This window comes from Staurois parvus, unplaced genomic scaffold, assembly GCF_062004578.1.
Source record: "Staurois parvus isolate SC_StPar_1 unplaced genomic scaffold, SC_StPar_1.0 ptg000586l, whole genome shotgun sequence".
NCBI lineage: Eukaryota > Metazoa > Chordata > Amphibia > Anura > Ranidae > Staurois > Staurois parvus.
Window position 1 is genome coordinate 2,872,501 of NW_028318382.1, and position 14,639 is coordinate 2,887,139.

At 44.6% G+C, this 14,639-nt stretch overlaps 1 protein-coding gene across 2 annotated transcripts in view; it reads right to left on the reverse strand.

Annotated features, from left to right (window-relative positions):
* UBE2D4 (ubiquitin conjugating enzyme E2 D4) overlaps positions 1-13,951 on the reverse strand; it is a 31,332-nt gene extending 17,381 nt beyond the window's left edge. The window contains exons 1-3 of one of the 2 annotated variants that reach the window (XM_089692464.1): positions 13,820-13,951; positions 4,915-4,978; positions 2,735-2,766 (exon numbers count right to left, since the gene is read on the reverse strand). In XM_089692464.1, coding sequence (XP_089548590.1) covers positions 2,735-2,766; positions 4,915-4,978; positions 13,820-13,843 — 120 coding nt within the window. In that variant the 5' untranslated portion in view covers positions 13,844-13,951. Of the gene's footprint in view, positions 1-2,734; positions 2,767-4,914; positions 4,979-12,829; positions 13,262-13,819 lie in introns of those variants that run through there. The other variant, XM_089692465.1, reaches the window with a different exon arrangement.
* Between the last annotated feature and the right edge of the window lie 688 nt (positions 13,952-14,639).

Here is a 14,639-nt window from a genome sequence, read left to right on the forward strand (position 1 = left end):
CCTGTGCTTCGGGATGGACTCGGCTAGGGTTATGGTAACATCACAGATATCCTGGAAAATGCACTCTTTGCTACCCTCAACGGACCAGGGTAGTCCAATGTCACTGGATACAAAGAAAAACAAATAGAGGTCGCACCGGCCTAGTGCATGATCTTAAAAAATGTATTGAAAGGATAAAAAGTAAGTATCGTACTCACAATAGGCAAACAGGTCAAAGGCACATCACACTAAACAGCGGTGTCCAATCCACATTGCATAGAAGTCCAAAAAAATGGAACCCTTGTCTTCCAACAGGCTAATGCGTTTCGAGGTCTCAACCTCTTCCTCAGAGCCACCATAGGTTTCTTGGACTTATATGCAATGTGGATTGGACACCGCTGTTTAGTGTGATGTGCCTTTGACCTGTTTGCCTATTGTGAGTACGATACTTACTCTTTATCCTTCCAATACATTTTTTACGATAATGCACTAGGCCAGTGCGCCCTCTGTTTGTTTTTCTTTGTATCCAGTAAATCTCCCTCGTGTCAGAACACGGAAGAAAAATTAGTCATGTTTATTTCTTGTTGTCCATATGGCTCTCTACCTGCGTTTCCAGAATTAATGGCCAGGTTCACCTTTTATGAAAAAAAAAAATAAAATAAGATAAATGCACATCTTTAAGGTAAAAGAAAATGTGCTTATAATTTTTCTACTCCGCACAGCTGTCCTCCCAAACCTCGTATGGGCAGGCAGTTAAGGAATTACAGGAAGAATCAACCAACTATAAGAGCGCCCGCCAGCATTCACAAAAAGGGAATGACGTGGCCTTGTGGGCGAAGCGGAATGGGGGGGGGGGGGAACACTCTGTGTATGATCTATACATTATACCAATGTTCTGTATCTAGTGCGCCATTAGGCCATGTTTCACACAGGGTGAACTAGAGCATACACCTGTGTAAGGCTGTGTAACTGGATGGGGATGCACAGGTGTTCTGTGCATTCAAGTGCAGACAGTCCCACTGATGGCATTCTGGACGCAGTAGCTGTAATGACACAGCCAATTTGACATCCATGCGTATGCACGACCCTGAACACAAACAGTGCGAGTTTGGAGACACGCATCCACACGGAAGTCAAATTGGAAGCAGCAGTTGTGCCGTGTAGCCACTGTGTCCCAACTGACCTCAGTGAGACTGCCTGCACAAACAACTATGCATCCCTGTGCAGGTAAACACAGCCTCGCATGAGCATACGCTATGATACGCCCCATGTGAATGAGATCTTACCAAGCTCTTGGTTTTAAAGTGGAGCTCCACCCAAAAGGGGAAGTTCCGCTTTAAGCCTTTGTCCCCCGCTTCCCATTAAGGATTGGTACCTTTGGGGAGCGGGTACCCGAATTTGACAGGTACCCGCTCCCACTGCGATCCCCTAGGCGATTGGAAGCAGAAGTTGTCCTCCTCTCTCCCTGTAGTCTTCTGGGACACATAACAGGTCCCAGATGACTACGGGGCCATTCACAAAGTGCAGCACTTCTCTCGCATGCATAGTGGGCACCCAGCTGTGAAGCTGCAAGCTGTCACAGCCAGGTGCCCACACTAAAGATGCCGGCGCCAGGGAGAGAAGACGGCCGGTGAAACCAGTAGTGGTGAGGACATTGCTGGACCGAGGGACAGGTAAGTGTCTGTATTTTAATAGTCATCTGTAACAGTTTTTGTAGCTGCTCACTTATTTTTTTCCAGGTGGAACTTCACCGCAACCTCAACACCAGCATGTTTCTGAACTTGTAGCAAAAAAGTGTCTGTATTTTAATAGTCATCTGTAACAGTTTTTGTAGCTGCTCACTTATTATTTTTTTTCCAGGTGGAACTCCACCGCAACCTCAACCCCAGCATGTTTCTGAACTTGTAGCAAAAAAGGGTCGTTTTGGGGGGGTTCCTGTCCTGACATTTATATTTGCAATGATTTAACACAAAGTAAGGAAAACCGGGTGTAATTTTCAAACAATTTGGCTTTTTTTAAACTTTATATAAAAAAAAAAGAAAACCTGGTGGTTATTAAATAGGGTTTAAAAAATATTTTTAAAAAATTAATTTGAGCACAGTGTTGCATGATCGAGTAATGGTCAAACTATCTGAGAAATGTAAAGTGAAAAATGACCTGGTAATGACAGAGTATGACAGGCTGGTACTCGGGTGGTTAAAGGACCAGCATGACGGCTCAGAAACTAGCATTTTAAGAAGGCCAGCAGCAGCCTCAGTATTTCTCTAAGGACAAGTTTCTTTATTGAAGCAACAATTTGCAGAGCAAACCCCCTTAACGTTGTACTCTAGTGGCCAGTACACTCCCTTAGTTTAGGAAACAGGCGGTGGAGGGGTCCCGCCAATGAGAGAGAAGGGCATTCCCACTTCCTCGCTCAATTTAGAACACTATTCAACCTCACCAGATATTTGCCTCCTCCGCACTTGTCACGGGACTTTCAGTGTTTTCTATTTGTGTCTAATCCCGTACCCTAATGAGTTTCCAAACAAAATCCCATCTCCCTACACAACCTGCCCATCTAGACAAGGGTTAACTTTGCTATGAGAATCTAGGCTGTTCTCACAGAACATATTGCCTGATGCTGCTCATTGGATTATGCTAAACTTCAGCTGCCAGTGTTTCCAGAAGTGCTGAACACCCTGATAAAGGATGTGACAAATATTAGTCCACACACAAACAGAGGAGTGGTGCACACAGCGCAGTACAAGATACTTACGGGGCCCATGATAGTCGCCTGCCAGTGAAACACTGAAATACAGAGAGACACAACTTGGGGGATATTTCATGGACGAAAGGATGCCCTACCGCTAGTGAGATATATATATAGGCGTAACTATTTTAGTGATGTGTACTTACTGGTTCTAGCAGCATAACGTAAACGATGTTAACGGAAAATATTGTCAAAAACAGAAATCAGACACTTGCAGCATTTAGAATTGCTCGGCAAGGTTTTTAATTGCCATTTATGTGTACAGTGATGGACAAAATAAAGGAAACACTTCAATGAAAAAGGAGTTCAACCGAACAGTAATTGATCACCATCACAGCTGCAAAGGTTAGTCATACAAGAGTGCCTGCCAGTTAGCAGTATGTCAGCTATAAAAAAGGTGTGAAAAATTAGCACTTGAAATTTGAGTTATCGGTCACATGACGTCACCAACAACTTCAAAGAAGCCAAATAGCTGATGCCCAAACTGTATGTCCATCTGTCACTGCAAGACATTTCAGTGAGTTGAGTGGAAGAGTAGATGAAAAGCAGTAGTTATAAAAAAATAAAAAAAACATTTTTTTATACATCTGGCTTGAGTTCATGGCATGGAGAGCTATGTCACCAGTGTCATTTCTCTGCCTGTATGTATAAAGGCCACTGAATACACAACAGGATCGGATACACATCACGGTACGTACAGAGTTCCTCCATAAAGTTCCCATATTTAAAAATGAGAACATACCCATAAATGCTCCTAAATAAATTCAAGAGCAGTTTCAGGATGACCTGGATGAAGACAAACTCCTTCCACAACATCCTCCCTGTTACTAGATCTAAACAGCACTGGCTATTAGCCCTGGTTCACATATGTGCGGCTGTGCGGGCCACGTTTTGCACCAGAGCCCATTCATTTGAATGGACTCCCGTGCCACGCATGGAAGAAGTCCCTGCACTTCTCTGGAAAACGCAGCACGCACGGGAACCTCGGTTCCCAGTACGGTTGCGTTTTCCAGTGCAGGCGGCGTGCCATCAGAACTAATGGCACCCGCCTGCGGGTCTGCATTTCTCTGTGCGGATGGTGTGGCTGCATGGATTTTCGTGCAGATCCGCAGCGGCACCACCTGCACGGATGTGAACCTAAGGAGTAACTCTACTTTTGTTGGGGGGGATAAAAAAGAAAATAAATAAAACAATCCTCTCTGTGTGATCTATGTACATTGCATGGATTATAACAAACTATATTGCAGATTCTTGTGTGTTTCTACTCTGAAGAAAAAGGATTAATGTTTTACATGATGACGGGATTATGTCAATGTAAGGGTGAATCTGAATGGGAGTTATCAGCTGTTGCACTTACAGCAGGAAAGTTGCAGTGTCAGCATCCCTTTATAAGTGATTAACCCTTTGAGAGTATCTCACCAAAATGACATTTTTGTTGCAGAGGACACCTAAAATCTGACTTGCATCTTAGTGCTGACTTCTGGGAAAATCAGCGAGCCAACCACACAAGCAGGAAATTACATTTCTGGGTGTGTTCTGTACATCAACTGTGTACAGAACACCTCCAGGTGGCCACATTGCATTGAATTTTACAGAAAATTACAGCACTGCAGATTGAAAATGAAAGGTAATTTTCAATAACATTCAATTACATTATGACTTGTGTAGCAGATGTATATGCTATCATGTTTTAGGATTTGCGATTTCTTTTTTCAAACAAAAGCAGAGTTACCCTTTAATGAAGAGTGCTGGAGACAAGCAAAGAAGATTTCCACCTCTTTTGCCTCTCAAACAACTGAAGGCTTTTTTTCTGAAGACTGGAGCAGAATCCCACAACACACTGTACACTACTTGTCTGACAGCATTCCAAGAAGGTCTGAAACAGCTCTGAGGACAAAGTGGAGCTAAATTCTTTACTAGACCATTTATTTTAATATACTGTTAGAAGATTCCATTATTCTGTCCACCTCCTGTAGTTGTGAAATCTATCATTTGTATTGCAGGGACAGTGGTGAGTGATATGTGTAGGAGAAATGCTGGGTCTAGTCTCTGGGGCACCAGTGCCAATAATAAAATAGTTATGATATAAACATAATAAACATTACTTGTATATTTGGTGTGTATATTTGTAATTAGAACTATTTTACTACTAATGTATAATGTAATGTACAAGATGCAATACGTACAGTCCTCTCCCACGGGACCAGCGGAACACTGCGCTGGGGGGTCCCTCTGCAAATCCATAAGTTCCTGCAGATGAAAGAAGACAATCTGATTTTAGAAAAATCATATTGCAGAATAATCATCCAATAAAAGGTTGTGTGTGTATATTAAGATCAGTTGATGTTCTTATTTTAATACCATGACATGCATCAGAGGTTTTAAAGAGCAAATATCACTAGGACTGTCACAAAAGTCTATAGTCACTGATGTCAAGGTGCAGAAACCCAGGACGAGATGGCAACCATGGTCTTTTTTTATTTCCTTAAAAAAAAATAATAAATGCACATTGTTTTGTAGGAAAAAAAGTGTGTATGTACTTTTTATTAATTTTTACCACAGTAGCCTGCAAAGCATTCTACCTGCAATCAGTGGATCGCACGTGCAATGCCAGGTTCCTGCAGACTCCTCCTCCAGTTCTATGTCCATACTGAGATACAAACTTTCATTTTGAGAGCTGGAGGAATTCTTATTATACAGGATTTATATAGCGCCAACACATTGCTCAGTGCTTTACAATATAATGGGAGACAATACAGAAACAATACAGTTCAATACAAGAGGGTTAGGAGGGCCCTGCTCCTTGGAGCTTACAATCTAAAAGGGAGGGGCTAGTGGTACAAAAGGTAATAACTGTGGGGGATGAACTGGTAGGAGGAAGAGAAGATTCTATTAGCTGAGGGCAGGATAGACTTCCCTGAAGAGATAGGTTTTCAGAGATCGCCTAAAAGTGAGCAAAGAAGGCGATAGTCTGATAAATTGGGGTAGAGAGTTCCAGAGGATGGGGGAGGCTCTGGAGAAGTCCTGGAGACGAGCATGGGAGGAGGAGACAAGGAAGCTACAGAGTAGGCGGTCATGCGAGGAGCGGAGAGTACGGTTTGGGTGATATTTTCCCTCCTAGATTGTAAGCTCGAAAGAGTAGGGCCCTCTAACCCCTCGTGTGCTGTTTGTTGTTGCTGTACTGTTTCATGTATTGTCCCCCCCCTCTATTGTACAGCGCTGAGCAAACCCTTTGGCGCTATATAAGCTCGATGTAATAATAATAATATTTGGAGACAAGATTGGTGATGTAATTTGGGGCAGAGTTATACATGAATTGCCAATGGACTACGAGTGCAGCAATCACCTCACTCATTTTCCATTGAAAATTACAAGTCCATCTGCCAAGGTGGTAGATGGGACATGTAGTTCATCCACGCACAGATCTGTGAATGAATGATGAGGCTTTGTAGGAGGGAACCCGCACAGTTATGCTAATCTCAAAAGCGACAGCTGCTGCAGGGTGGAAGCAGATGGGAGGGGGGTGTCAAAGTGGCCCCTTTTCACAATATTACATGGTACAAAAGATGGAGTTAGCGCATTAATGAAGTCTCAAGGCAAAAATGTCTCTTATTTTTCACTCAGGGGACCAAGTACATAATTCAAATCCGCTCCTTAGTTGCTAAACATCATGGTTGGACAGTTTTCCCCCTGCTGTCCGGTCACCATGCAAAAACAGACGCCTGTGAGTGACAGCTTTGATCTCTGCCAATGGCGCCGGTCTGGAGACTAGTGTTGCCACTCTCAAAGATCACGCAGCCTGTGGAGATGTGTGTATCTGCAGTTGCTTGCAAGCATACAAAGCACCGGCCGATGGATCACACAGCCCCATAGGGTTGAGTGACCTTTCATTTTTATTAATGAACAGGCAGCGCCGCAGATCTGTTATACACAGCACCGGCCTGATCCTTCATTCATAAAAGTGAATGCTTACACAGCACTGTGTAATCCATCAGTGGAGCTTTGGATGTTTACAAGGTGCAGCAGATAAACCCCACAGCTCTTTGTGATCTTTCACATTCATGAATGAAAGATTAATGATGCTTTTTCATTCAGATTAGGAAAAGATCACTCATAGCTGCAGCTCTCTGTAATCCATCTTCGGCTGCTTGTACACATACAGGACATCACCAGAATAGGTAACACAGAGCCAAAGCTGAGGGATCTTTTACGATTAGGAAAGAATGAACAGGGCTAATTGTTCGTCCAAAATAGGGACAGATCATTCAGCTTAGATGAGTGGTGGGAGCCCTGGAACGCCAGTACTGCTGGCAGGAAAAAGCCATGTATTGCACATGTGCATATGAGCATTGTAGCATAAATGCATCCTACTAGCCTGAATTTTAAGGTATTCTGCCCACTGGAATGCATTTACTTGCACAGCGTTTAACCAGTTGCCGACCGCAGATAGCTGAATGACGGCTACATTGCGGCAAGCCAGTTCTGGGGGGGCGTCATATGACATCCTCTCAGAACGTGTTCTCCTGTGCGCCCCCGGCGATCTCCGTGATCGCTGTGTCGGACACAGCTGATCACGTGATGTGGTAAAAGGCCAATCACACTGGCTTTTTACCACGTGATCAGCCGTGTCCACTGACACGCTGATCACAGGGAAATGCAATTGCTGGTTCTTGGCTGCACTTTTCTCACGTTGTCAGAACGTGGGGAAAGTACTGCAGAGAACCAGCAGTTGTCAGAGCAGGGATCGGCACTGATGATTGGTGCCCAGCAGCGCCGCCCACCAGTGTCCAGCAGCGCCGCCCACCAGTGTCCAGCAGCGCCGCCCACCAGTACCACCCAACTCTGCCCATCAGTGCAGCCCAGCAGTGCTGCCAGTCAGTGCCCAGCAGTGCTAACTATCAGTGCAGCCTATCAGTGCCACCTCATCAACGCACATCAGTAAAGGAGAAAAATTACCTGTTTGCAAAATTTTATAATAGAAACAAAATAACCTTTCTTTTTTTCAAATTTTTTGCTATTTTTTTGTTTAGATCGCAAAAAATAAAACCCCCGGTGGCAAGTAAATACCACCAAAAGAAAGCTCTATTTCTGAGAAAAAAAAATGATAAAAATTTCATATGGGTACAAGGTTGCATGACCACGCAATTGTCATTCAAAGTGCGACAGCGCTGAAAGCTGAAAATTGGCCTGGTAAGGAAGGGGGTATAAGTGCCTGGTAGGCAAGTGGTTAAGCATGCTTAGATGATATTTCTGCTGAATGGAATCTCTCAAGAGCACGCCTTTGGTGATTTTTTTTTTTTCCTGCCTGTAAACGCTACTCTAATATTCCTGTAAAAGCCTATGTATGTAAGGACATCTAGGCTTACATAATGCTTTTACAGATTGGAAAACAAAAAATGCTCAACTACTGTGTAAGCGTCATTCTTTTAAACTGTGTGTGGAAGAGACCTTAATCCAGATATGTTATTGAACGTTCCTGAACAAAAAAAAAATGTTGTATTTGTCCTGCTTTCAATTAAATCATACAAGCAAGCAAAGGCACTTCTTTTCCTGGACATTTACTCATTTCAGTTGTAGCACTGTCACCCTTAAGCCAGCCATAGATGGATTTAATCTTGGCTGGTTCAGCAGGGACTGGCTGAGATTTGATCCATCTATACACAGATTGGTTGTAGTAAAGTCAATCCATAAATTAACTTCAGTACAACCAGCTTGAAGGATTTTTTGCATGTGATTACTACTGGCTGCTACAGCTGTCAGCAGTAATCATTGTGTACTGCCGGCCGCTATAGCTATCAGCAGTAATCATTGGTTCTGCCGGCAGTTCAGTGTTGTCAGTCAGTGTTGATGGGGGAAATCGAGGGATTTTCTTTCCTGCAACCCATGGTCTGAGAGACTATAGTGGCAAGATTTGGGTACTTCAATTCCTAGGAGTCTTGCTTCCCCATCTTCCTCTGCAATTGCAGGAGAGTCCAATCATTTTTTTAAATTTTAGATCATAAAGAGTGCCACATAAAATGGGTGATACACCCAATATAGAAGGACTGAATGATAGACAAGAACAGAGCCAGAAACTGTAGTGAGGAGCTCTCTTTACTTAAACTGAAACTAAACTCTGGTTTTCAAATTAAAAAAAAAAAAATAAAAAAAATCTATTCAGGTATGGAACAAGGAAACAAAAACCAAAGTAAGAAATGATTTCATGCAAAATAGATTTCAGGGCCATTAAGTGGTGTGTATGGATTATTTTTTGAGGAATAAGGATATAATTTAGTGTCAGCCAGCCATAGACGATTTGAATCTCGGCTGGTTCAGCAGGGACCGGACGAGATTCGAACCATGTATGGGCAGGCGAATTGTACCCAAGTTGATTGATCATCAACTTGAATACAACCAGCCTGTCATTTTTTACATGCTATTATTGCTTGCGGCTTTTTTCATTATCAATATCAATTAGTAGTTTCAGCCCTAACTGTGTTCTCCCAGCGGGAGTACTATAGTTTGGCGTCCTTCCACAAGCCTGCGCAATTTTAAAGCATGACATGTTAGATATCTATTTACTCTGCATAACATCTTCCAAATTTTATAAAAAAAATAAAAAAATTGGGTTATATATTGTGTTTTGTTTTTTAATTCATTAAAATTATTTTTTTCTAAATCACTTTTTGAAAAAACACTGTAAATACTGCGTGACATAAAAAATTGCAACAATCACCATTTTGTTCATCACACTAATAATTCCCTCATCAACACTGATGGGGGAATTGAATGATCTTTTTTTCCTGCAACCTGTGGCTGTAGTCAGCTTAAGCTTCCAAGAAACCCATTGCTTTTCCAGATCTAATCAGTGTTAGTAAGTCATTTGCACAATTTTTTTTTAAAAAAAAAAAGGTACAATGAAAAGTATGATTTTATGTAAGTGATTATTACCAATTTTTTTTTTTTTTTCCCACAAAACTTGCAAAAGGCAAAGGTTTGTACAATCCCACTTCCTGCTGCAGAACATATAGAGAAGTTTGTATTGCAGTGCTGTTAAAAATAATATTCGAGGCAAACCCCCCCCCCCCCCCAAAAAAAAAGCAAACTAAATTGCTTTGATTATGCTACAAATTAGAATTAACCACTTCCGCCTTTTGGAATCAATATTCTAAAAATACTGCATTAAATGCTTCTGATGCGACTAATTTGGCTGAAATCACCCACGCGTTTTTTTTCTATTGCCTCTCATGTTTTCAATTGGTTGCGTGACTCAAGCTGGATTCATACCACTTAGTATTGAGGCTGATGTGCATTGATCTCAAACAAAGAGTACTAATGTTGGAGGACTGCTGCTCATCAACATGCCAGAAATCTCTGTAGCCAACTGGTCCTCACTCCCTTATCTCTAATAAGGCAACAGGCCCTCTGCCACAAATTGGCTGAGCCAGGTGCAAAAATCCCCGTAGGTGGTGTATAATCTCAATGAAGATGAGCAGCTCTCCCACTGTCCATGGTTTTGGTGAGTGGCTCATAGTTCTAGTGAGCAGTTCCCCTATGCTTTATGGTTTTAGTAAGTGGATCTTCCGTTCATGGTTCTAATGAGCAGATCTCCTACGTTGCATGGGAGATCAACTTACTAGGACCATGATTTTAGTGAGAACATTTCCCCATGCTCCTTGATTCTAGTAAGTGGATCTCCCATGCTCCATGGTTCTAGTGAGTGATCCATGGTGCTGGGGAGCAGATCTCCCATGCTCCATGGTTCTAGTAAGTGGACCATAGTTGTACGAAGCAAAACTACCATGTTCCATGGTTCTGGGAAGCGGGTTAATGGGTCTATTGAGTGGATCTCACACACTCCATGGTTCTAGTGAGTGGTCCATGGCTCTAGGGAGTAGATCACTTATGCTCCATGGTTCTAGTGAGGGGCCCATGGCCTGTGGTTCTAGTGAGCAGGCTGCCAATGTATAGACAACCTGTTATAGTCACATAAGCTAAACAGCTTTACAACAATCACACTATGGGGTTTATTTACTAAAGCTGGAGAGTCAAAAATCAGACTCCCTTCTGCATAGAAACCAATCAGCTTCTAACCTCAGCTTGTTCAATGAAGCTTTGGCAATGAAACCTGGAAGCCGATTGGTTTCTATGCAGAAGGGAGTCTGATTTTTTACTCTCCAGCTTTAGTAAATAAACCCCTATGTGTCTATATACAAAATAATAGCTGCCAAAATTTTAGAAGACACCATCTTGGTGCCAATATTATACAGGATTTCACACTTTAAAACCCCCTCGCCCATACCCTGATCTTCCATGTTCCATGGTTCTAGTGAACAGATATTCCTTGCTCCATGGTTCTAGTGTATGTTCCATGGTTCTGGGGTGCATGTCTCCCATGCTTTATGGTGCTACTGGAGCGACCCATGGTTCTGGGGAGCAGATCTCTCATACTCCATGGTTCTAGGGAACAGATTTACCATGGTTCTAGTGGAGTGGGCCATGGTTCTGGGGAGCAGAAATCCCATGGTTCTGGGTGGCAGATCTTCCATGGTTCTAGTGGAGTGGCCCACGGTTCTGGGTGGCAGATCTTCCATGGTTCTAGTGGAGTGGCCCACGGTTCTGGGTGGCAGATCTTCCATGGTTCTAGTGGAGTGGCCCACGGTTCTGGGTGGCAGATCTTCCATGGTTCTAGTAAAGTGGCCCACGGTTCTGGGTGGCAGATCTTCCATGGTTCTAGTAAAGTGGCCCACGGTTCTGGGTGGCAGATCTTCCATGGTTCTAGTAAAGTGGCCCACGGTTCTGGGTGGCAGATCTTCCAAAGTTCTAGTGGAGTGGCCCACGGTTCTGGGTGGCAGATCTTCCAAAGTTCTAGTGGAGTGGCCCACGGTTCTGGGTGGCAGATCTTCCAAAGTTCTAGTGGAGTGGCCCACGGTTCTGGGTGGCAGATCTTCCATGGTTCTAGTGGAGTGGCCAACGGTTCTGTGTGGGAGATCTTCCATGGTTCTAGTGGAGTGGCCCACGGTTCTGGGTGGCAGATCTTCCATGGTTCTAGTGGAGTGGCCCACGGTTCTGGGTGGCAGATCTTCCATGGTTCTAGTGGAGTTGCCCACGGTTCTGGGTGGCAGATCTTCCATGGTTCTAGTGGAGTGGCCCACAGTTCTGGGTGGCAGATCTTACATGGTTCTAGTGGAGTGGCCCACGGTTCTGGGTGGCAGATCTTACATGGTTCTAGTGGAGTGGCCCACGGTTCTGGGTGGCAGATCTTACATGGTTCTAGTGGAGTGGCCCACGGTTCTGGGTGGCAGATCTTCCAAAGTTCTAGTGGAGTGGCCCACGGTTCTGGGTGGCAGATCTTCCATGGTTCTAGGTGAGTGGCCCATGGTTCTGGGGAGCAGATCTCCCATGCTCCATGGTTCTAGTGGAGTGACACATGGTTCTGGGGAGCAGATCTCCCATGCTCCATGGTTCTAGTGGAGTGACACATGGTTCTGGGGAGCAGATCTCCCATGCTCCATGGTTCTAGTGGAGTGACACATGGTTCTGGGGAGCAGATCTCCCATGCTCCATGGTTCTAGTGGAGTGACACATGGTTCTGGGGAGCAGATCTCCCATGCTCCATGGTTTTTAGTGGAGTGACACATGGTTCTGGGGAGCAGATCTCCCATGCTCCATGGTTCTAGTGGACACATGGTTCTGGGGAGCAGATCTCCCATGCTCCATGGTTCTAGTGGAGTGACACATGATTCTGGGGAGCAGATCTCCCATGCTCCATGGCTCTAGTGAAGTGGCCCATGGTTCTGGGGAGCAAATCTCCCATGTTCCATGGATCTAGTGGAGTGGCCCACGGTTCTGGGGAGCAGAGCACCAATACTCCGTGGTTCTAGTGAGTGGGTCCACAGGTCAAGTAAGAAGATCTCCATGGCCTGTGATTCTAGTGAGCAGGCTGCCCACATATAGACATTCTGTATTAGTCAAATACGTTGAATAGCTGTACAAGTAGCACACGGTGTGCCCATATACTGAACAATGGCTGCCTAGTTTTATAGAACATCTTGGCACCAACATTATACAGAATTTTGCACATTAAAACCCCCTCCCCCATACCCTCATAAAATTCCCTACCTCCACATTAATAATTCTTGCAGCGGAAGTGACTGACTTGCTATGCGATTGTGTCTTCACTCGTTTGTGAGTATAATCTTATCAATTTCTTAATAAACTTGTATCTGGGATAATACGCCAGCCCGGTGCGCTCTTGTTTTATCTTCTCCGCAGTTGGCTCTGGACTTCCCTAGTCGTACACGAGAGCAGCAAGGCTTGGCCTACCCGTTGGAATTTTCATATATATCTGGGTTCCACTGATTCTCTCTGTTTCGTCTCCCACACCCATACGCAGGGGCTTTTGTCATTAATACACCTATGTATATGACTGGTACAATATCCCAGCACAATCTCCGCTCTCCATGTCTGCAATGTATATATTTCTTGCAGAGGAAGAGCCCTGGTAACACTGCTGTCTATGGCAATCCTCCACTGGAAGGTGTAGCTCTGTCCCCAGCAGTGTGTGGTGTGAGCAGTCCTCCCCGGGCTCCCTCACCCCTGCTGTCCCCTCTTCCCATGTAAGGTCTGTCCCCAGCAGCTGGCCTAACGATCACTATTTGGCAAATGGTTCCAGAGAGAAAGGGGAGGGGGAGGTGTGAGAGCAGCTGTCACTGTCGGCGCACGCGCACTTCAAAAGCGCCTCAGTCACTCTCCCGGCGCTTGCGCCCTAACAGCCTCTGGGCCCGTTCTGCACCACTGCGCATGCGCGGATCTCGTTCTCTCGGGGGGCGAGGCCTAGGTGACAGCGGGAGCGCACGCGCAGAGTCGTCGCCTCTTGGATCAGTATCTGGCAAGCGGCTCCGCGCCGTCCTTGGCTCCACCGGGAGCCCCCGTGTGATTCGGCCCCTCACGCTCCCCCCACCCCCCCGGCACCTTGCCAGCGCATCGCTGTTCCTGATCTCCCTCCGCCCAATGACGGAGCTCTCCTGGGCGAAGGAAGCGGTCCGGGATCCCTCCGTGCGGGATGAGATCCCGGGCCCGCTGCGGTCGGGTGGCTCCTGCTCGTCTCACCTTCTGAATCCTTTTCAGCGCCATGTTGTCCCAGAGCCAGCGGAGCGAGCTGTGCTGGGGGCAGCAGGAGCCCGACACTGACACGTAGCCCCGCCCTCAGCGAGCACTGCGCACGTCCTCGCAGTGGCTTCTGGGAGATGTAGTCTCTGCCGGCTCGTGGGACATGAGGCACTGTGCATACTGGGAAATATGCGGCTTCTATGGCCGTTGCGCATGCGCGGGAGTTCTTAGTCTTGCTGGAGTGTAAACTGAGCTCACATGATGCTGAGCCCAGGGAACAGAGCGAGTATTCCGCAGAGTATATGAAGAGTTGGTGACTACTCGGATACTTGTGTACCTGGGTAGGAATGTGCAACATGGAGAACGAATAAATGAAGGTTTATGGAACACACATAAACAATGTGAAAAATATATGAAATTAGTGAAGAAATATTTGAAGTCAGTGAAAACGAGTAAAAAAAAAAAATCAGTGCAAATACATGAAACCCATGGGGAAAAAAATTATTTTAAATCAGGGAAAAAAAGAGAAATTATAAAATCAATGGGAAAAAAAGTGAAAACATCAAATCACTGAACCAAAATCTGTGAAGAAAGTGAAAATCTAAATTGGTGAAAAAAAAGTGATAAGAATCTGAAAAAATGTAGAAAATCAGTAAAAAAAAATTATACGAAATTATATCGTTATATTGTAAAGTGCTGAGCAAACTGTTGCCGCTATATAAATCCTGTATAATAATAATCGAAGAAAAACAGAAATTATACAAAATCAGTAAAGTGAGAAAATCAGTGAAAAAAGTTAAAAAAAAATATATAAAAGTGA